The 24,317-nt window shown below is 37.8% G+C and overlaps 1 protein-coding gene across 17 annotated transcripts in view; it reads left to right on the top strand.

The window, feature by feature from the left end:
• The window catches only part of CTPS2 (CTP synthase 2), a 91,264-nt gene that overhangs the window by 15,028 nt on the left and 51,919 nt on the right, over positions 1 to 24,317 (top strand). For 16 of the 17 annotated variants that reach the window (XR_010884210.1, XR_010884208.1, XR_010884205.1 and 13 more), the window contains 7 exons: positions 709 to 789; positions 3,442 to 3,593; positions 3,854 to 3,986; positions 9,796 to 9,884; positions 10,669 to 10,763; positions 11,679 to 11,741; positions 12,306 to 12,349. Coding sequence is in view for 5 of the 17 variants with exons in the window: in XM_067296929.1 (XP_067153030.1) it covers positions 709 to 789; positions 3,442 to 3,593; positions 3,854 to 3,986; positions 9,796 to 9,884; positions 10,669 to 10,763; positions 11,679 to 11,741; positions 12,306 to 12,349 (657 nt within the window). In the remaining 12 variants the exon portion in view is untranslated. The remainder of the gene's footprint in view (positions 1 to 708; positions 790 to 3,441; positions 3,594 to 3,853; positions 3,987 to 9,795; positions 9,885 to 10,668; positions 10,764 to 11,678; positions 11,742 to 12,305; positions 12,350 to 24,317) is intronic. The other variant, XM_067296971.1, reaches the window with a different exon arrangement.

Below are 24,317 nucleotides of genomic sequence, written 5' to 3'. Positions count from 1 at the left end.
GGTAAGTAACCTATAGGCACATTCAGACAGCAGTTCAGTGTTCCTAAGTTAGTTGCCTAAAGTCAAATATTGCAAAAACCTTCCAACAAACTCCAAAGCACATGCTTATTTTCTTTGTTGGAAAAAATTGCAAGTATTTCTTAAAATACTTGAGTTTTACTTCTATCAGCAAAATAATCACAGAATAATTGCACCAGAAAAAAATAGAAAATTGTAAAATAGTTTCTTTTCATTTTCTGCCTTCCTTTTTAATCATGAATTAACAACTTCAAAAAAGGCATTGAAATACTGAAGGGATAGAAAACACACATGTAAACTAAGTGTGCTGCTCTGAGCTCAACTGATAAGGTCACAATACTTCTTTTGATTCATTGTATTATTTGTACTTACAGAGATGCTTGACTTTTACTTAAATAGTGTTACAATAATGGCTACAAAAAAGGAGAGCACGAGAAAGCAACATTATAGAGGAAGCTATAGAAAGATTAAGTAATAAAAGTGGGCCAGTATGAGTGAGTGTTCTTGGGGTAATTGATTTACTTCAGCTTTGCTAGCAGATATTTGCGAGCTATGATGTATAGTAGAGCTCAAAAAAAAAAAGTATATTTGCACTGGATTTCTGAAGGAGATGATCTTCATGAACAGTATTGAGGATCTTCTCCAGGTTTTCCTAGTAAAGATTTATGATTTTTCTTTCTATTGTGACAGATTGTCTGCAGAAGTGCAAAGCCTATAGAAATGGCAGTGAAGGAAAAGATCTCCATGTTTTGCCATGTGGAGCCTGAACAGGTCAGTAATGAACAGTTTGTTCATCATTACATATGTAGGAAAGCATCCAAATATTTATGTGCATTTCTATTTTCAACTTCAGATAATTTTATTAATATGGTATTGTTTCTACAATTTTTCTCTTGCTGTCATATGCACTATAACTCTTAAAAATATTGGGATTTTATATTTTAAATTTTATACATCAAATAGTCATTAACAGTGTAAGCACATTTTATATTATGGTACAATTATTTAATAGGTTATAAAGAATTAATAAAAGGAATAGATTTTGAATGCATGGTTAATTGTTATAAATTGTCATGAAAACTGTGCAGTTCCATAGACTGCTGAAAGCTATGGTTGGTGACTGTTCATAAATCATCTCAGGTGGTTATAATAATGGATGAACAAAGTGTGGTTGAAGTTAAGGATTTTGCTTATATCCATAGATCATCACGGTCACGTGAAAATTCCTACAGTGATAATGTGTAATAGGCTATTTGTGCCCTTTAACATGCTTAGAACATCTATGGTATAGTTATATATCCTTTTGTAATTCACGTATGATTTTGACTTTAATTCCTGTGGCTAACTGCTATTTGAATACTAATTTTGGTAAATCAAATGCCCTTTAATATTTTTGGAAGTGAAAGCATGTTACTCTTTAATGTAGCAGATAATGTTAAAAGGATAATAGATGCTAACACTGATGCTGTATTTCAAATATGTGTCAGTGTTGACCTCTCTGCAGATGTGTAAGAAATAAATCTTTTTATAGTAAGATCCCAGATGAGGACATAGAGGACAGCATGGCCATTAGTTTTCCCCCCCTTGCCCATCTCTGTCTTACTATCTATAGGAAACAATCCCTTTGAGCTAGCTTCTGGAAAATCTTCCGCTCATCTGCATAACCATACCAAGAGTCCCATGCATACCTGAGCTTTCAGAAGAGCTCAGTCTCAGGGAAGGAGCTCTCTGCCTGGCATTGCACTGTTCCAGAGATCTGCCTTTGCGGGTAGGAGTTCGATAGCTGTGCTGCTCACAGCTTTCATGAGAAGCTGGCTGTATCAATCTGGACAGAGTGCTGCACTGTTCCTGTACTGTTCTGGTTAGCTCAGATTTCTATACACAGTAATACTGTGTTGTGTAATATAGGTGTGCCCTGGGTGGTAGGACCCAGTGGACTGACATGTCATTCTGTCCAGGTGCCATGCTCTGTTGCAGCCTTATCTTTTTCTTTTTGTAACTGCTCCCATCAGAATTCTGGAAGGCCATCCTTAACTACCCTGTGTGTCTTAAAATTAATGAACCACTTCTGGATTTCTGAAGATACTGGCCATTGAAACAGTCTTTCCAGAAGAGACCACAGATTCCATGAATTTCAAGCTCTGTTGGCTAGATCACTCAAGATGTGCTTCCCTGTAGTTGGAATAGTACAAAGACCACATCTCTAGATATTTCCTGAAATGAACCTGGATTTTTTGTGAACTGAAAGATTAGGTGCATTATCAGTCTTTTTCCTGGAGCTATGCTCACTGCGGGCAGAAGAGAAGCTGCAGATTTAATTTGTGTCTAGAGCTGTGGTTTATTACCTCAAGGGGATCAGGCTTTTTAGCTCACCTTCCCCATTCCATTTCTTTGCTGTCATAACTAGTCCAAGACCATATGCTATTTTGTCACAGACTTCCTCTAAGTGGATTTTTTGATTTGCTTTTATCAAGTGGCTGTTGAGTGGCTTCCTCCTCACTTCAAAGTATGTGCCACTGAAACAAAAGCAGTGTCTTTGGCTTGTTTCAGGATTTTAGCAATCTCCATCGTCAGCAAGACTGTAATCCAGGGCAGCCAGTGGTTCTTTCTAAATATTATGTCCTTAACATGGTAGCTTTTAGCTGCCAAGTTTGGAAGAACAGTTGGATAAGCCTTACTTCCATTGTAGGAGGGTTGTGGCTGCCCTGTTCTTTTTGGTGTGGAATGGGCACACAGAGAAGCGTGTGTACATACTTTACTTGGTGAACAAAAATAAGTAAAGGATAACTAAGGAAGCATCCTTTATTTCTCATGTGTTTCGGGGAGAGGACACTTGTGGTCATGATTCTGAACTCTACAGTCTCATGTAGGCTAAATGCAATGAACTTAACTGCAAGCAGCTTGGACACTGTTTATAAATACATGTTCTTAATTAAATGACCCGTGAATGGGCTACATTAATCATTTAATTACATAATCTAATTCACTAAGGAAATCCTTTGTAGGAGATTCTATCACAATATAGACGGATCTGTTTTGTGAGGTTCCATTTGTGTTCATTCTTTCCCAGTAAATATTTTCTGTGAGAGAAGAAAGTTTTTTTTTTTTTTTTTTAAACAAACACGACTTCTTGTGGTGCCAGATGTTTGTATTAAAACGGACATGTTGATAGGCTTGACAAGCTGTGTTTGTACCATGTTGCAATGAAGAAGGGGAACTCATTTTTACTTTCAGGGTAACTTTTTCCTCATAGATTTGTAGAACCTTAAACATTGGCTGTATTGTCCTGCTCATTCACAGAAAAGTGTGTGAAAAGTATAATGTATGTAGAATACAAAATGCATGTGATATACAAAATGTGGAATGTATGTTTTCTGTGAAAAATATTTAGATAACTTTTTTATGTTATGCTTTTTTTATTAGGTGATATTTATCCATGATGTTTCTTCCACTTACCGAGTACCAATCCTGCTGGAGGAACAAGGCATCATTAAGTATTTTAAACATAGGTTAAATTTACCTATTGATGACCAGCCAAGTGATCTTCTAATGAAATGGAAGAAAATGGCTGACAGGTATTCTAAGTCCTGATACTCTTTCTGGAAGTGTTTGAATTCAATCAGTTAGATTCTTAGCTGCTGTGAAGTGACCAAACTGGACTGCTGCGTTTAGTAGAGTGCTGCTGATCAACACCTGAGGATGCTTTGAATTTAAAAACATGGATAGTTTTGAGATTTTAGAAGGTGTTTTGTGAGATTAAAGACAGAGCAAGCATTTGTTAAAGTGCTTTCTTTGTGAAAACTAGAGTAATAACTAGAAAACTTGTTTTTGTCAGGTATGAAAGGTTGCTGAAGGTGTGTTCCATAGCTCTCGTTGGCAAGTACACGAAACTAAGTGACTGCTATGCATCTGTTTTCAAGGCTCTGGAACACTCAGCGCTGGCAATTAATCACAAACTGGATTTAATGGTGAGGATATGTCTGCTTTTTGCTTTCAGGAATACTTTGAATACACTGTGTTAGCTTCCATCACATGAGGCAGTTTTAATTCATATTATAATTAGGAAATAAATCATGAAGATAAATACAGAATGGCTATACATTTCACTTTTTGAGAAGTCTTTAGAGATTTAATTTTTTTTTTTTGAACTGAACTTATCTGAAAAGAACACTGCAGTTACCTAGCATTGGAGCTGATGAAAAACAGACTTTACCTGCAAATTTTTATTTACTACCAAGGGTAAGTTTTATTTGTTCTAATGAGACTACTTATGTTGGTGAGATCAGCCCAAGAAAGACAAGAGAAAATAAGAGAAAATAAATTTAAAAAGCAGTTAAGTTTCTTTTTAAAATCTGGTGTCAGAAGCTGCTGCTGCTCTTAACTTCTGGTAATATTCTGAGAGCAGCCCAATATCTTTTCATCAGGATTCTCCATGGTGTGACATGTTATTCAGTGTTTGTGGGTAATGACATCAGAATTGGACCAGAAACTTGGTTTCTCCAAGAAGATAACTCCTCAAGTAAGGGACTATTTAATGACTTAATTTGCCTCTCACTTTAGAAATAGAATCTTGAACTCTACATGGAAAAGTGTTACCAGCTCTCTTACTGGTGGAACTATCTGCTTCCATTGCTGAGTTTTGCTGCTAGGGTTGGCAAGTCTGGAACAGGAAAGCAGTGCTGAAGTATATGTTAGTATCAGTTAATGGGTACAGAGGACATTTTGGTAACTTACAGTAGCAAAACAGTAATAAGTGGTCACAAAGTATCAGTAACAACATGTTGCTCTAGTATGGTATCACTACGTGATTTTAGAAAAATTCACCAAAGTGAGCAGTTGCAGGCTGTACTGTACATAGTGAAGAATTTATGCATTGTGTTCACTGCTGCAAAGTATCTATGAAGTTATAAGGAATAAGTGGGATTCAAGTAAGGATTACGTGTTTATGTGACTAAGAAGCCACTTAGTATGTATCATGGAAAATATATTAAAAAACCCTCAGCTTAGGGAAAATATAATAGCTTACGTTTCAAGGCTAAAGCTTGCTTTTTTCCCTTGGCGAAGGGGAGGAAACCTTCTGTTACTGGGTTAGGTGCTCTCCTTGTGTATAGGGTTAGTACCAGGCCTATGGACTACTTAAGTTCTACCTCAGTTCAATTCAAATATTTAGGGATTTGCTTGACAGGATCCCATGGGAGATGGGAGAGCAAAGAGGCCTAGGAGGGCTGCTTGATCTTCAAAAACAACTTCTCAAAGCATGGTAGTCAAGGAGGAATGGCAGAAGGCTGGCATGGATGAACAGGGAACACCTGACTGAGCTCAAATGCAAAAGCGAAGTACACAGAAAGTGGGAGTGGAGATGAGCTACCTGGGAAGAATATAGAGACACTGCTTGAACATGCAGGGATGGAGTTCAGCTAGAGCTGGAACTAATGACAGATGCAAAGAAGGCCAACAAGAAAGGCTCCTTAAGTACATTGTCAACAAAGGAAGGTTGAGGAAAATGTGGGCCTGCTGCTCAATGGGGAAGGAAACATAGTAACAAAAGATGTGGAAAAGGCCGAGGTACAGGCATACCTCATTTTATTGTGCTTCACTTTATTGCGTTTTGCAGATATTGCATTTTTTACAAATTGAAGGTTTGTGGCAACCCTGTGTCAAACAAGTCTGTCGGTGCCATTTTTCCAACAACATGTGCTCACTTCATGTCTTTGTGTCACATTTTGGTAATTCTCGCAATATTTCAAACTCTTTCATTATTATTATATCTGTTATGGTGATCTGAGGTCAGTGATCTTTGATGTTACTATTGTAATTGTTTTGGGGCACCACGAATGGCGCTCATATAAGACGGCGAACTTAATCGATCAATGTTGTGTGTGTTCTGACTGCTCCACCGACTGGCCGATCCCCCATCTCGCTCCCTCTCCTCGGGCCTCCCTATTCCCTGAGACACAACAACATTGAAATTAGGGCAATTAATAACCCTACCATGGCCTCTAAGTGTTCAAGGGAAAGGAAGAGTTGCATGTCTCTCACTTGAAATCAAAAGCTGGAAATGATGAAGCGTAGTGAGGAAGGCATGTCGAAAGCCGAGACAGGCCGAAAGCTAGGCCTCTTGCGCCAAACAGGTAGCCAAGTTGTGAAGGCAAAGGAAAAGTTCTTGAAGGAAACTCAAAGTGCTACTCCAGTGAACACACCAATGATAAGAAAGCGAAACAGCCTCTTGCTGATGTGGAGAAAGTTTTAGCAGTCTGGATAGAAGATCAAACCAACCACAACGTTCCCTTAAGCCAAAGCCTAATGCAGAGCAAGGCCCTGACTCTCTTCAGTTCTGTGAAGGCTGAGAGAGGTGAGGAAGCTGCAGAGGAAAAGTCTGATGCTAGCAGAGGATGGTTCATGAGATTGAAGGAAAGAAGCTGTTTCCATAGCATAAAAGCACAAGGTGAAGCAGCAAGTGCTGATGTAGAAGCTGTAGAAATGACAACAGAGGATTTAGAATATTATTAGAACTTAGCAGCGGCAGGGTTTGAGAGGATTGACTCCAATTTTGAAAGAAGTTCTACTGTGGGTAAAATGCTATCAAACAGCATCGCATGCTACAGAGAAATCCTTTGTGAAAGGAAGAGTCAATTGATGCAGCAAACTTCATTGCTGTCTTATTTTAAGAAATTGCCACAGCCACCCCAACCCTCAGCAACCGCCACCCTGATCAGTCAGCAGCCATCAACATTGAGGCAAGACCCTCCATCACCAAAAAGATTATGACTCGCTGAAGGCTCAGGTGATGGTTAGCTTTTTTAGCAATAAAGTATTTTTTAATTATGTACATTATTTTTTTAGACATAATGCTATTGCACACTTAATAGACTACAGTATAGTGTAAACATAACTTTTATATGGACTGGGAAACCAAAAACTGCGTGTGACTTGCTTTATTGCGATATTCACTTTATTGTGGTGGTCTGGAACCTAACCTGCAATATCTCCGAGGTATGCTCATACTCCATGCTTTTTGTGTCTTGATTTTTCACTGGTCAGGTCTGGCCACTGGCCTCCTGATTCTCTTAACAGAGTTTGTGGGAATGCAGCATTACCATAGCAGAAGAAGATGATACAGTTAAGGAGTACTGGAACCGACTGGATGTATACAAGTCCATGGAACTAGACAGGATGCATCCCAGGTTCCTGAGGGATCTGGCTGATATCACTGTGAAGCCACTTGCCAACTCTGAGGTGTCATGGCAACTGGAGGAAGTTCCTGATAATTAGAGAAAGGCAAATGTCACACCCATCTTCAAGAAAGGCAAGAAGGAGGGTCTGGGGAACTGCAGGTGGTTAGTCTTCATTGTTCCCTTGGAAGGTTGTGGACTAAATCCTCAGCATTGTTTCTAGTCACATGAAGAACAAGAAGGTGATTGGGAACAGCCAGAATGGATATACAAAGGGCAGATTTTGCCTCACCAATTTGATTGCCTTCTGTGGTGAAATGACTGGTTGTGTGGAGACAGGAAGAGCAGTGTATGTTGTATACCTTGACTTTAGCCCAGACTTTTGACACAGAGTCCCATAGTATCTAGTAGTCAAATTGATGAGATAGAGACTGGACAAGTGGATGATAAGGTGAGGGGATAATTGGTTGGACTAGCAGGATCAGTGGGTGGTGATCAGCAATACAAAATTCAACTTATGTTTAGCTTGCTTGATCTAATTTGCATGCCTCAGGAACTGATACTGGGACCAGTACTGTTTAATGTCTTTATTAATGACCTGAATGGAGTGCACCCTCAGGAATTTTGAGGATGATACCAAACTGGGGGCAGCTGTTGGTATCCTGGAAGGCAGGGTTGCTATTCAGAGGGACCTTGACAAGCTGAAGGAATGGGCTGACAAGAACCTCATGAATTTCAGCAAAGGTAAATTCAAAGTCCTGCATCTGGGATGGAATAACCCCATCACTAATACAGAATGGGGGCTGGCTGGCTAAAAAGCAGCTTGCAGAAAAGGACATGGAGATCCTAGTAGACAAGTGTAACGTGAGCCAACAGTGTGCCCTTGCAGTAAAGAAGGCCAACAGCATCCTGGGCCATCCTATTAGCAAGAGTGTAGCCAGCAGGTTTAGGAAAGTGACTGTTCCTCTCTCTTTAGGACTTGTGAGTCTGCACTTGGGCTACTGTATTCAGTTTTGGCCTCCCTGTACAAGAAACACTGACATACTGAAGTGAGTTCTGGGGAAGGTCACCAAGATCAGGGGGCTGAAGTGCATGGCATGTGAGGAGAGGCTGGGAAAAGTGGGTTTGTTCAGCCTGGAGAAGAGGAAGCTTTCAGGGGGGATCTTAATGCTGTGTACAACTATCTACAGAGAGGGTGAAGAAGACACATAGTCAAGCTTCTTTCAGAAGTGCACAGCAAAAGGTTGAGAAGCAACAGACCCAGTTAGGAACATGAGAAATTCTGACTCCATAAAAGGGGAAAAAAATTACCGTGAGGGTGTCCAGATGCCCTGAGAAACTGTGAGATCTTTGGCCTTGGACATGTTCAAATCTTGACTGGAAATGACCATGAGCAACCTGCTCTAATTTGACGTGCTTTGAAAAGGGGGTTAGGCTAGACTCCCAAGGCCCCCTCCAACCTGCATGATTCTGTAATTCTGAATAGTGTCTTATACTGGCAGTTGCACAGTGGAAAATTTTTATGATATGTAAATAACTCTTTTTAGCAAAAACATGGAAGACACCAAGTCTAGCATCCACATACCTGAATGCTGAAATGTATGATGTTCCTAAAAGTGATAAATGTGCTGGCTCAATATGTTTGACAAGGAAACCAGAATTAATTTTAAGTGTAATTATTTTCTTCCTCCAACCACCCAGCATGATAAACTATCCTTTTAGTCTATCTGTACTATCCTGTTAGTATAGAATAATAACTATTTATGAATGTTGTTACTCTGTTGCATTTTTTGATACCTTTTGGAGTATGGAAAAAGTAGAAAATATTTGCTAGAAGGCAATCCTATCATATCTGGAAAACTTCAGACAATTTTTTCCTCGATTTCATTTCTCTGCACACAAATGAGTTCTGTCAGTCCAGATGATTTATTTTTTATGGTGGATGGCCTACAGCAAGATGTTATTAATTAAGTTATTCTCAGAAAAAGACTGTGTCAAAGCCAGGAATCAAACCGGAATCTTTTGTCCTCAATGCGGTACTTAACCACCTAGTCATTTGCTCTGTTTGTACCTCTGGAGCCATGTTTGTTAATGGCAATAGAGACTAATGCAAGATCTCTGGTAGATCATATAATGAGGCTGGCTCCCTCTGTACAGTTAATGTTTTCAAGTTAATCCACAGTAGTGCCTTTCTTGCAGGCTAGACATTCTAGGTTTATCTAGTTTTACAATAACATTAAATAAATTGTGGCACCCAAGAGCTGTGAAAGTGAACACCCTGACCACATCCCAGTTGGATGTCAGGATAAGGTTGGCACCATCCCTCAGTTGGTGCCTTGATTTCCATAGGAAGCAGATCTGGGCAGCTGTAGAGCACTCTGACAAGTCTGCTTGCCTGGAGAGTAGGAGAATGAGGACTGGAGACAGGCAGCACTTTCAAGCCACATGCATACTGGGTCTTCATTGTAGTTGTTACAGGTCTACTGGAAAATTCACTTGAAAAATGTAGTAGATTTGTCTTAATGCTATAGAAGTTGGTTATACAGTGTATGCTGCTTTTTCTGTGGAAGGAAGTACTGTTTTACTGCATATTTTTCTTTCTTAGTACATAGACTCAATAGATCTTGAACGTTCTACAGAAGTTGAGAACCCAGTGAAGTATCACCAGGCATGGCAAAAGCTGTGCAAAGCAGAGTAAGTGGCATCAGGTATTCTGTATACCAAATGCGGACTGTGATTTACTTTACATGATGTAAAATGCTTCAGTGAAACATTTCTCAGTGCATCCAAACTTGTGTTAGTTACGGAAAGAGATGGACTTGTATGGTGATAAGCATCAGACATAGCAAATTGTAGTGTTAGGCTGTATCCTCAAACTCTGTTTTAATCTCTTTAGACAAATTACAGTGTTTTGGATAGCTAGGCAAAATACTTTCTTTAGAGTGCAGATCAGTTGTCAATAATTTTTCTTTGTCAACATGCATCACAGTAAAAGGCAGTTAGATAACAGCTGTGTTTGGACTAGTAAATGCTTGTGACACTTGGCAAACCTCTTCTTTTGAGTGTCATCATTGTCAGAATTTCAGTTTGTATATGTGAAGGGATGTTATCAGTTACCAAAATGCATTCATTTATTTAGATTTACTTAATAGCCATCAGATTTTGCTGTTAAGATCCTAAAGTGATGAATATATAGCTGGTTTATTTAAGCAATGTGAATTTTGCCGTGAAGGATGAGGTTGATCAGATGAGAACTAGGATGGGAAGATGAGACAGAAATCTCTAAATTTAGATCTATATTCTGTGTACTCTGCATGGTAATACAAAACAGGCATGTCCATGTTGAATTGAGGAATTGGAATGTATTTCTTGCACTGTGCTTGCTTTATTGAAACCTGAAGATCTTTCTTCTTGCATGGACTTCTTTTGCTGGCTTGATTTTACATGTTGGTCACTTTATATTTGGCTCTCATTACAGTGGCATTCTGGTCCCAGGAGGGTTTGGAATTAGGGGAACAGAAGGCAAACTCCAAGCTATCTCCTGGGCAAGAACAAAGAGAAAACCTTTTCTTGGTAAGATAGTGAAGGTTGGAAATTATTGTGCTTTGGAGATGTATAGCAAGCTAATTGATCTGATTTTTAAAAACTGTATAGTTGTAAAAAGCAAACAAACATCTGCTAGAACAATTGAGAAGGCTTATTAAATGATGTGGTCAGTGAGTAAAATGAACTATAGTAGGGAAGGATCCTGTCTTGTGGAAGTAGGTGTCCTGTTGTGAATATCTGCCTTGTAAGGAATGCCTGTGGTCATGTACTACGGTGTTGTACAAGGAAGGAAGAAAAACTCTCCCCTCCTCAAAGGCTTTATTTGATGTTTTATCTAGAAAATCATTCCTTCTCAATATAATTAAAACAGCATCATTACAGTTTTAATCAGTGTACACAAAACATAGATCTCTATGTACACATTTGTTATATTAAATAATTTATGTTGATTTAGTGATATATCTTATTGTGGTAACATCCAAAGAACCCATCTGGCCTATGAACTGTGCTGTTTGTGTAAATGCCTCTGAAGCTTTGGTTCCTGCTTTAGATTTTTTATAATTTTATAAGTAATAGTGACTACTTTAGCTAGTTGCCAAAGCAAAATTTGAATTTGGACATACTGAGGCTTTCGGCTTTTATTTAGCTTTACAGTAATTATTGCTAAAATAGACGGGAAGAAAAAAAACAATATTTTTAAAAGGGCTTAAAGCGCATAATTATGTCACATATATTCACAGTATGCCAGGTCTGAATTCTTCCAAGTGCAGATTTTACATTGACCAACCATTTTTGTTGTTTTAACTTTTTGGAAAGTTTGTGTATATACACTGGGTACCAAGATTTCTGAACAAAAAGTCAAGTTTAAGACAGAACGGCGAGTACTTTGTCAGTCCTGCTCTTTATCTTGTTAAATTCTGGGGGTTTTGTTTCCTCTTACAGGAGTTTGCTTGGGAATGCAATTAGCAGTTGTGGAGTTTGCAAGAAACTGTTTAAACTGGAAAGGTGAGCTCTGTATGCTAGCATGGATAGGATTTGTTTAGAAGAGATTTTGTTCTGTATGTGCAATGTATATCTATTAATCCATCTAGTATATAGGTTATATGAACTTTAGATGCTTAGTTCAGAATGACCATGTTGCAAGAACTAAGCAGCCTGTGTTACCTTTCTATACAAAGGAATAGGAACTTCTGTTATGCAGGTTGCCTGAAACCTGCTCTTTGGTCTCAGAAGTGTAGGTGAAAGTGTATTTAAAGTTAACCTCTATAGTCTTTCTCTGGAGCATGCGGGTGTTTTAGAGGAAAAAGTGAGATGTGGTTTTCTTATTTACCTTTGCATTCTTTCATTGTTCGGAGTGGTCAAACCATAGCAGTTGCAGTAGTAGTGACTGAGATCATATGCTCCCTATGGTTGCTTCAAGAGTGCTGCAGCATGTGTAGTATTTCCATCTATGAGGTTGTAGCTGGAAATGCACACAAGCCCTAAAATGCCCCAGAACTGTTCTGGTGAGTCTGTAGTGCCTGTAGGACAATGGAAATGTATTATATTTGTTTTGAACTTCTGTTTCAGATGCAAATTCTACAGAATTTGACCCTGACACAAAAAACCCTGTTGTAAGTACTGGTTTTTCTCCTGCATATGTTTTGTGAGCATACTCTTGTATTAAAATGTAGTTACCTCTGTTTAAATTAAAGACTATCTAGGTATTTTATGTGTTAGGGCATGCATAGATGTCCACTGTCCTTATTCAGTAGTGTTTAAAAGGTGCTTTCTTTTGCATAGTCCCTTGCATTCACCTGCTCATATCTGGAGTTTGACATAGTTTTTTTTGTAATTTTTGTAATAATTTCCTTGGTTGTAGACCAGTCTTGGGAGTAGAGAATAATGATCAGGTTGGCTTTACTAGAGAATGAAATATAAAGGGAAGCTGGAAAGTGCAGAACAAAGCTATTATCAAAATAAAAATATAAGTTAAAAAAAAAAAAAAAAAGAGAGATATGGAAAGCTGTTGAAAAATTCTTGTATTTCCTTTATATAAATAGGCAGTACTTTTCTTTCCAAAATGCATCTTGCAGTCGTTTTGAGAAAAATTTCAATGCTGTAGATTTGATAGGGCTCTCTGTGTGGTATGCCAGTGGTGGTATTTTAGACTGGAGTTTTTCCAGATGTTTCCTAGTTCAGGAGAGCATGATATAGCATTCTTATAATGGTAAAACTTGCAAATGATCTGTAAGAGAGAGTTTTTGAGAAAATGAAAAAGAATAAAAAACTACATGTGGAAAATGAGGTAGTATCTTACTGTAAGATGTAAACCTCTGTTTTAGTGATTAATTAGTGGATTGCTCATGATAAACTACTGTTTCTGTATCCATTTTCTTCAAAGGAGTTTTGGGGGTTTTGAAAGTAAAAATATGTTTTTGTCTCATCTGCTTAGTTTGCAAAGTGCAAATAGGAAAGTTTTAAAGCATTTGACCTGTTTGCCAATGTTGTTTCCATGTATTTTTATGCATAGTGGGAGAGATAATCTAGTCTGAACTTGAAGGTAAATTAGAGACCTTTGGAGCTTTAGTCAGTATGAGACATGCAGCTAAAACTTGGTGGGGTTTGGAAAGGTTCTCAGATGGACAAAAATAAACTTAAATTTGATGCCAAATGCAGTGGTTTTGGTATTGGAAGAGGTCTTTTTCTTTGCCCTTCTTGAGTATATTAGAGAACATACCTTTTCTTTGAAAGGGTCAACTTGGTAATAGCAATATATTGTAAAATATGGAAGATTTTGAAAACTTACTGCAAATTTTTGGGTAGCAGGAAGGTTAGTACAGAGGGTTGATTCTGGGACATCTTTGGCTGTAGTCCTTTTTAGTGCCAGTTTTAGATGCACAGGATATTCCACTGTTGCTGGGTAGGAGAGAGCAGCATTTCTTATTCTGTCAATACCATATGTTTATTCACTTCACCCACTAACTAAAAAGTGACATCTGCAGTTTTTAAAGATATTTAGCCTTGGTTTGAAACATGGAAGCCTGTCTGCTGAAGTCCTACTGGCAGTTTCTTCTGTTATTACAGTAATAGTAGTGTGTATTAGTACAGTAACTTATATCTAGGGGAAAATTTTTATTGCATAAGTAATTGACTGAGTGATTAACAGTTTGCATTTTAGGACAAGCAAGATTTATATGTTATAGAGAAAATTATGTGGACATAAAATAATGGAATGAATGTATGTGTCATGGAAGATTAATGCAGTGTGTACAATTGAAGCAATATGCTTGCAATATATATAACAGATATTCTTTTGTTCCAAGGAAGTGAAATTGGTGATTACCAGTCATGTTTCAGCATCTTGATTTGACCTTTGACATCTTAGTTCTGGGTGGGAAACAGCTGTAAATTGTTCTAAGGGGGAAATTTGCACTATCAATAATTATAACTTGTAAATGATCTGTTTTAGTAGAGTCCATGTTGTGCTGAAAAGTATTTAGGTATTATTATTCATAATAATAAATCAATAAAAATGGTTGAAAGAGAAATAGATTAATGGAGCTTATGAACTATTGAGATGATGTAGATGTTTCATTATCCATGAAAGCTGATTGGAAACACCATTATCAGCACTGATAATATCCTGTGATGCCACTGTGTGACTCATCTGAGTGCTAACTTAGGACCAAAACAGTGTTTTTTTGGTTCCTGCTCCTTTGGAAACTGGAGAGGGAGAGGAAAGGCATGGGTGAAGCAGCAGTTGTATTTCCTGTTATTTTTAAGAAAAAGAAAAAAAAAAAGTTCAAATATGCAGTTTGGCAGGGAGACTCAGGGGCAACCAAAGAATATGCAACTTCTTGCCTCTTTTCTTCATTTGCTAAACATTCAAATACATACAACTGTACATACCAAAATTAATAGATTTTATTTCAAAGTACATTTAAAAAAATCTTGGTGTACTTGCTGCATTATTTGTCTTTTGATTTTGAATCTCTGAAAGTTGTTTTCACCCTTTGCTATGCATCTGTGGAAACTTGAAACTTTTTTTTTTATTAAAAACAAAACTGATGTCATGTCATCATGTGACTCAGAATTACACGGGGGAAATATAAATACTGCAAGAACTGTGACTGGCATGAGAAATGACGTTATTTGTAACTCTTCTCAACTAAAACGGCACATGTTATCGTACTGCAAATAACATTGTCTGTATTAGGATAAAGTTGTTGAGTATTGTAAAGGTTTTTGTGTGATGAGGTAGCTGTTGTGACTTGTTCTGTTCTGAACAATCATGAGTACACAGCTACACATGCAGATGTAGTGAGTTGCCTATAACACTAATGACCTGTATTATTTTAGCTGTTCACCTATTTCTTGTTTTATTGACTATTATTACAAGAATGATAGTCAATCTGGATTCTGCAAAAGCATCCATGAGTCACTTTCTACAGGAGGGAAACCTGTATAACCCGTTTTGCTTGTTTTGGGGAATACTCATAGAAATTATATTGGTGTACAAATGACTGCAAGTATTTTAGAGTTGAGATTTAACATGCTGAGACAAAGAAGATGGAAATTAATGTCTTACTGATGTAAAATATAGCCAAAATTTTGTTTTAAACAAAATACTAGAGGAAACAATGTTCTGAAATATGAATACCTATGTAATGAAAACTTAGAGGAAATACAACGTAGAATTTGAAAATATTTTTAAGATGTGGATTATAAGCTGTGTCTGAGAGATTTGAAATCTGATATTTTTGTGATAGATTGGAGTTATTTATATAGGCTTAAATTAAAAGTGTGTACTCTGAAGAAAAAACAATGAGCTTCAATTTGACAGTGTTTTTCAGTACTCACCAGAGCGTACATGTTATAGTGATAGAATATCAATTTAAGGTTTTGGGTCCAATTTTTCTTTAATATAGGTTTGATTTCAATAGGGAAAATGGTATATGAGGGCACAGGTATATGAGCACTGATCACAGTCCCCCAAATTCCTGATCTCGGCTTAGCTGATTATTTGAAGGTCATGTTGTGTTATATATTCTTAAGCTTCCTGCTCCACTTTCCAGCCTTTTGGATAATAATGATAGGTAAATTATTATTGTGCTTTGCTGTGAAGAAAACTCTTCTGAAAAGTAATGCATCAGCTTGAGAGTAATGTTTAGTATGAATTTTATGTTGCAAATGATCATTTTTAGATTTTCTTTTAAAAGTGGACTCTGTATAGTGCACAAACTGCCAGAGAACTTGATTTACTGGGTGGCAGAACAAAGTGGTTTTTTTTTTTGTTTTGTTCCATATCCCTCCTCTTTTCTGTTCCCTTTCTCTACTATTAAACTTTGATTTTTCATTTTTCTGATGAGGCTTTTCATTATGTTCTTTGTCAGTTTTATTGTAACTGCATCTGATATTGTTCTTGCGAAAATGAATATTTCTGGAGATAATTCTAACTTTTTTTTTTTTTAAGATGCTAATTTTAATTGTGACTATGGTTCTTCACAGCCTATTGCATCTTGCGTAGGGTGATGAAATTTCAGATACTACACTGAGTAAAATAAGTACTTTTTCTATAAATTCTAGAAATTGTGCAGAAATAGATTTTGCCAGTAGGTGACACTGTCATAACATGCTTGTTTCCTGATGCCCTGTTTTTCTATTCAGAATGTCAGTATAACCTGATTGAACTCAGAAATTTCTAATATTGTTTAATAGATGAAAAGGAACCGATGTGCCACTCATGCAAAAACACCTCTTGTAGTTCTGTGGTATTACTTATGTGTGTTGAGTTGCTAAAGGAGATGTGGAAGTAAATGCTTGTGTGGTATACATAGATTTGAAATCAAAATATATTGTTAATTTAAGACAAATAAAAATGTCCTCATAACATACAAAAAAGTAGTCAGTATTATGATTTTTTTTTTCCTTAAAGAAACATAAGCTACAGAAATAGTGGAAGGATTTGTGTAGAAGTATGGTCCAGTAGTCTGTTTGAACACTCATGCTATCATGTTTGAATCTCATAACCTTTGAGGTTTCTGTCCATGCAGCACTGATGTGAAGTAGGAAGTGCTTTAATCCTTACTTTATAGAGGGGATGGGAACACTGATATGGAGTCTCTAGTGCACTTGATACTCTCTGCAATTAATTTGAATCTTTTAAGTCCTCTGAGGATCTGAGCCTAACTGATTTATCAGGGTAATGAATGATGTTGGTGTTAAAATTCAGTCCACAGTTTCAAGCTCTATGGTAGCATTAGTGTCTGATCCACTGTATTACTTTTCTTCAAAGTCTACTTTCTTCGTTTTTTCTTCTTTCTCACTAACTTCTTAATAAAGTAAATAATGTAGTAATATAATAAAGTAAGTAAAGTAAATAAAATCCCATGAATTATATTGAAAACTCATGTGTCTCTGGGAATTATGCAATGAAAAGGTTAAAACTGTGCCAAATGTAGTGAATGTTTTAATTTGAAGCAGCTTAGTTCCTATACATACCTATGTATTAACAGTTACAAGAGTCATAACAAAAGCAACCTGTTGCTTTTAAAGGGGAATGTATACTTAGATGAATATAACTTGAAACCAACATGGAATATTGCAGTCATCATACTTAATAAAGTGTGTTTTCAACAGTGTAGCAATACTATAAGTGTTTTAAAAATTTGAACTGTTTACCATATGGAAATGTCTCCTGATGTGCATGATGAAACTGAACTGGGCAGAGTATTAGATAGTGTGCACTAGAGGACAGTCTCCAAATGGAATGATATATCTTCTTCCATTGTACGTTTTTTATGAAGACATTTCATTTGCATTGCTCTAGAGGTCGAGATAATAACTCACTCCAGTAACATTTTTGTAGTGTGAAATAAAAACACATAGTTCTGCACTAATTGGGAAGCAGCTTAGCTGGAAAGCACTGGATAGCCAACATGCAAGGAAAACAATATAAAACTAATCCATTATATGTCAAATACATCTTTATTTTTTGTTTTTTATTATCACAACAAGGAAATCTGTGAGTGCAGGTGTATGTATACTGTATATGAACACCAGGTTTTTCTCCTTTCAAAGCAGTGATACTTCTCGTTCTTGCAGATGCCTTACTGTCCTGTACCAGTTATCTTTTTTATAAGCATCACAAACTCATCAAAGGTGACACTTCCATCATTATTTTTGTCCAACGATTTAATTAGGTTATCAAGTGAGAATGTATCCTGTTGTTTTTATAGGAAAAGAATAAAAAAAAAAAAAGTAAGATCTAAATATATAAATTGCCACAATTGTTTTCCTGAAAGGAATATTGCCAAGAAATGATACAGCCAGTAAAAGTCAGTGTTACGTGAAAATGTTACTGGTAATGTTGTGTTTACCAGTTTTACTGGTTAAACTAGAAGTACAGTGCCTGCCATCACCTGCCAAAACTGTTAACAAAAATAGAGTAACCATTTGAGAAGTATGAGCTATTTTCTGCCTCTCACTTGACATTTCAATGTGTGAATGCAACCTGATCATTCTTAAAATGTAAGCTATACTATCAAGAAATTCACATACATCAGTGGAAAAAGCCAGTGCACCTGTCATAGCCAAACCACAAGTATTACTTGGGCAGGGTACTTCAGTCTCATGTAGGTAAATTTGATTTGGGTTACATTACAGAAATGAGGAAGCGGAGCAGGTAGAACAGCTGCAGCATGCACGTAATCATGTTTAAAAACTAATATGCATTACCACCCACTGCTTTTATTAGATACTAATGCAGAGCCCACATAGACTATTTAAAAACATGTTGCTACTTTCAGTAGGCTTTGGACCAGGACTTGAGAATCTCTTTTCCTCCCCTTTCTCTCTCTTTGCTAGGAATATTGTGCTTGCTCTTGCAAAATTCTTTGCTGATGTATTAAAATCTACTATAGATTATTAACTCCTTTTATTCATCGTGTCTGGGAAGAGTGCATGTAATATTCTGATGCAGCAAGTATTCTGATTATGTCCCTGAGCAAGCTAGTTCACAAAATAATATAAAGACAGTTTTGATTATAATTTAAATCTTTAAACTGTTTTCTTTCTTTGTGTTGATGTTTTTATGTTTGTGTATGTTTTGCAATGTCCTTCCCTACTTTATGTTGATCTGTTGTGGTGCCATATATTTCTGCGAACTGAGCAGAAGGCAGATGGTGTCTAACATCCAGATGAAAAAGATGAGTATTTCTTTTTCTGAACGTTGGCTTTTCACCAAATCTAGATTAGTTTTTGTCCTGGGCTGAAATGTCTGCAACCAATATGCAAAGCAGTATCTTTCTGAATTTCCCATTGTATTTCCTATTAATTTGGGAGTTAACTTTGCAAATAATTTTTTTTTGAAAAGAGGAAAAAGACTTAGTTTTTTTCTTTTCTTTTTTTTTTTTAATTTACCACTTCGTGTTAGTGAAATGACTAAACTGAATTACTGTTGTTCTCAAAATACTGGTGTTTCCATTGAACTCCAGCTTCTTTCAGACCTTTAGTAAAAATTGCTTTCATCAGTCGTATGTGTAGTATTTACATAGTATTTAAGGATTTGTCTAGCAAAGGAATCTAAATTCAGGAAAGGTCTGGCAAAGCATATTTATGAAGTCAGAATCAAGATTTTTTTCTGGTGCTGTGAAATGTGTATTTCTCTCTCTAGCTGAAATGCTTGGTGGCATCTCTTTTCTTTAATTGACATCTTTCTCCAATGGCAAACCTTTAATTTTGTGAAGATGGGAACCTAATCTAGATAGAATTTGACTTATATGCAGTACTTTTAAACTTGCCCTACAAGATACATTATTTAGACTGGAGCAAAAAATCTTTTATATGACTCAGATGCACTATTCTAGGTGAAATTTGGCTGACATAAAAAGTTTCTTTGATTTTTGCATTTCATAGAGCTTTGTTATAAAATCCCTACTTGGATATCTGTTTGGAGCTACTGCTCATTAATATGAATAAAGTTTCATAAACCTACCCTTATTTAAGGATTAGTAATGGAGTTAGTGAAATCAGGTGGGGCACAATTACCTGCCTTGCAACAGCATTACCTTTATTTCCTTTTTCCTACCCATTTCCTAGGAAGAACAGTGAATATGAAAAGAGTGAGACCTACCTTCAGGTACTGTGCAAATTGATTCTGAAGCAAATTTTTCAGTCCACCAATGGACAGTGCACTGGTGCTACCCTCCATCAAAGCATATTGGGTGAAATACTTCAAAAGGTTATCATTGAGTAAATGTTCCATGTTCCTCTGATGCTGTCCTGAAGAATAACTGAAAACAAAGCAGACAGTAACAATTCTGTACATCAAAATGTTTTGGAAATACCTCTGATGCCCAATTCATTGCATTACCAACAATGTGAAATGATAAATATTTTAGTTAGAGGATAAAGAGCTTTTCTCTGTAAAACTAGTTCAACTCTCACAGAAGAAAAAGAATTAAATTAGGATCAAAGATTTGAAATACGCAATACGTTTAGATCAGGCTTACCTCACTTGCAAAATCCAGAGCCTTCAAATGTATCCAGCAGAAGTGAGAGTCTGAAGGTTGGAGCTACCTTTATAGTTGCTTGCATACTCCAGCTCCACCCTGATTATGAAACTAGCTTTTAGTCAGTGCACTAGTTTTATTGTTTTTTAATAGGCAAAGGAATAGGGTACTTGAGCAGTAGGTATAAGTAATTTTTTTAACACTGAAATGGGTCACTATCAGCATACACCAGTGCACTTGATATAGGCTTCCCTGGTCTTTACAGGCCATCCTGGAGAGGTTTTCTCTCTTCAATTTGTGTATTTTGCACTTCAAGATGTGCCATACCCAAAGTAGCCTGAAAAAGGCTTCTATAGAGATATGCATAGCATTTGTTATTATAATAGACATTTAGAAAATAGTAAATATAGATTTGTTCAAAAAAACCCCCAACAAACAGGTTTATATCTTAAATACAAACATGCCACTTGCCCTTTGCATGAGCTGTTAGTCACCAATGCCAAAGCTTGTTCCTCTCCAACTTTTGTGTTGTTTTTTTAGCACAGGAGAACGCTGAAGGTGTTCTGAGATAAAATTGTGGTTGCTAATATTAAGAATCAAAACACTCCATGATGTGAATGGAAAAAACACGAGCCATTTCAAATGGGAAAGGTGAATCCAAGGTACTGAAAAACTATTCCTTTTTGGGAGCACCTTCATAACTGATTATCATGTTCTGTGGGTTCTGAAATCATGATGGTTTGTGGGGCATTTTTAGCGATATTCTGCCTAAGTGGCTGATGCTTCGTGACCCAGCAGAGGGTGAAGTACTGCAGCTATTTTTGCGAAGTGTGATGGATTGCTGGTTCTGACTGTGGGTTCTGCCTGATGTTATTCACAATTGTTTCTTGGTGCTTGGCTCCAGGCCCACCAGCTAGATATTTCACCCTGTGCTTCCCTTATTGAGAAAATTTTATAGCTCTACAGAGTCAAGAGCTTCGTGGGTATGTAGGATATGGATGGGTTGAGAGGTTTGTGGAGCTAGTAGGGGTTTTCCTGAGAAGACTATAGGCAAACTTTGCTAGATGAGCCACATGTATGTACACCTTGCATTAGTAGCTTTTTTGCATTTCATTTCCTAAAGAATCATGGAGAACAGAATTGTAAGGGCCCTCCAGAGATCATCTAATTCATTCTTTCTCTTCCACCAAAGTGGGATTGCTGGTATCGATGTTGAATGTTTGCTAAACCTATTCTTAAGTGCCTTAAGGAAGAGGGACTCCACCTCCCTTATCTGGTCCATTCCCCGTGGTTCCTTGTCCTCACTGTTAGAAAGTCCTGCTAATGTCTGAATTCTTTGCTGCACTTAAGCCCTTTACTTTTTCTGTCTCCAGAGACAAGGAGAACAGACTATTGTCTTCCTTCCTAAAATGGCCTTTGACATCCTGGAGAAGTCCCCTGTCCGGTTCAGAAATTCTAGCTAGTTCAGTCTTCCTTTGGGAGTCCTGCTTCTTAGGCCTGTTGATCTCTTTACTTTCTCCAGTTGGTTGACATTCTCCTTGAGATGCTGTGTCCAAAGTTACACAGCTTGTTCACTGCTCTGAAGGGGTTATCATGGTGCTGCGGGTGTAGATAGTGCCTGAAGCACCTGGTTGATGGAGGGAACCTGTATGTCATTTTGCAGAGAGGTAGCAGGGTGTACTGGTGGCTGGTCTTTCATAGTGGTCACTTTATACTGGGTTTGTTGTGGGGAGGACAAATACACTGATTTCAAATCCAGCATAAAAGCCTAGCATTAGCCTGAGAGTCCAAGATCTGGGGTCAGGCATCCCCAAAACTGTGTCTAATCTAGCTGAGAGAGAAAGCTGGAAACAGACCACCTCCAGCATTTGTATTTGGCTCAACAGAGAGCCAGGGGTTGTGGCCATCATTGCTAGCAGAACCTCTCTTGCTGTTTCTGTAGCTGGCGGTAGCAGTGCAAGCAAAGTTTGGGAGTCCTTGTCTAGAATTCAGTGTATGGGTTAGAACTGTTCCATATGTCAAATGGGCCGTGAACTGTGTGCTCGTCCATGAGGATAAGATAATCAGAAGCCCTTTGCGCTTCCCTTCTCAGGCTTCCCAACCCCCCCCCCCTCCCCCCCAGCCAAAAACAATGTTTCTTTCTCCTTTTGTCTCATCTTCCACTTTTGGTAAATGATGAAATTTTTAGTAGTGGTGCATGAACAGATCATTTGCTAAGGGTCCCGCTCCCCACCTGCTAATTCTGCTTGCCTAATCTTCCACCTGTGGTAGCCTTAAAACACCCACTGCTTTGTCATTCTTGGAAGCAGTGTCAGGAAGCTGGTGTGCTTCATGCATATTGTTGAGGTTACAGTATTTGCAGAACTTTTTTTTAAGTATACAAATTACTTGTCTTTACTTGTACCAAAGACACCTCCCTGCCACTTCTCTTCAAGATGTACTGGCTTAGTAGTAGGGGAATTGAGTTGGATTTTGAGGGATCACTACTCAAGGAATTCAGCACTTTAGCCTTGTTAATTTAATTTGTTCAGTTATGCAGAACAGCATAATTGGTTTTGCTGAAACATCTTCCCATGGAAGTGAGAGATGGGTGTCCAGAAGTTTAGGTGACCTGATCAAGAGTCACACAAGAGTTAAGTTCATCCTCAGATGAATCCATTTTCCTTGGATCAGTCATATTCACAGTGCAGTCACCTATAAGAGGTTAACTGAATGAGACAGTGGCAGAGTTGTACTTTGATCTCCCAAATTCTTATCCTCTTCTCTCTCAATTAGACCACAGTGCCTTGTCCAATGGCTTGAGTGGCATCTCTGAAATCTGCATCAGAATCGACAATAGGATTCAGTTTGACAGGCCCTGGTTCATTGTCTTGGCTGCAGGACCAACCTGTGAGACATAACTGCTATGCTGAATTAGGTATGGAATTTATCCAGCACAACCCAGTGATGGCAGAATAATATCCAGGAGTAAGGAACTGTTGTCACTGTCCAAGAAATTGAACAAAAGTAGGAGAAGATAATATGTCTCTGTTGCCACTGTTAGGTGATGCGTGACTATCAGGCAGCAGCATTTTTCTGTGATGAAGAACAGTGCTTGGTATCAAACTTCAAATGATACCTATGCGAGCTGACTCCCAGTATGGAAGCTGCAGTCCAGATTTGGTTGCAGTGCTTTTGCTGCTCTTTCTTGGATATATGAATATATGTTGTTCCTGCAGTTTATGACATGGTTCAATTGGATTTGCCCTGGACTAGAGCAATTGTTCTAGCAAGTATCATATCCTTTTGGAATTGACATTTTTATTGTAGCTTAGATGCAAGCCAAAGAAGAAACTAAGCTGGTGATGTATTGTCAGTTTAAGGGATGCACATCACATGTGTGTCCCTGTGATGACCATATGTCATTTCTTTTTCTGTGATGGTGTCTGCAGATTAAAAATTCACTCAAAATAGTCTGTTGCTCTGAGTGTTCCCCTAGTAAACTCATTTGCTGGCATATTTGAAGACGGCAATTGCAATCACATTAGAGAGTAAGAGAATTCATCTCTGTAGTTGCACGGTTGACTGAAGTTGGGGCACCACAACTGATGGTAGGAGTGGTGGAGCTATGGCATCATGGTCAGAAGGTCTTGATGCATGTTTAACAATGGATTAAGTGGGATGGTAACTCAGGCACGATCTTTTTTGTTCCTGTGGTAGAGATTGTTACCATCTCTTCCCCCACTCTGCCATCATTGATGGCTGAACAGCATGTGAATCTGTGCTAAATGTACTGGACTATAAACAGGGTTAGTCCACCAATGGATTTCCATTCCATTCACTGACCCTGCTAGAGGGACAGCACTCTGTCGCAGGGGTGGGGCTGACACCTGGGGCAGTTACTGTCTCAGTCATCCTGTTTAATCCTCTACTGATGTGTCAACGCCCTAACCCTCCAGTGTTTTTCCAGCTTCTCAGATGTATTTTGCAGTACTATCACCACTGTTGGAATATGAGACAACTAGTTTAAGGCTAGTTGAGGAACCTCTATGAGACTTATAATTACAGTCTGACTGCAGTATAGAAACATCTGCTGTCAAGGTGAAGT

This window comes from Apteryx mantelli, chromosome 1 (assembly GCF_036417845.1).
Source record: "Apteryx mantelli isolate bAptMan1 chromosome 1, bAptMan1.hap1, whole genome shotgun sequence".
In the NCBI taxonomy this organism is placed as follows: domain Eukaryota; kingdom Metazoa; phylum Chordata; class Aves; order Apterygiformes; family Apterygidae; genus Apteryx; species Apteryx mantelli.
The sequence above is the reverse complement of the archived record's forward strand: the minus strand, read 5'-3'. Positions and strand labels throughout refer to the sequence as shown.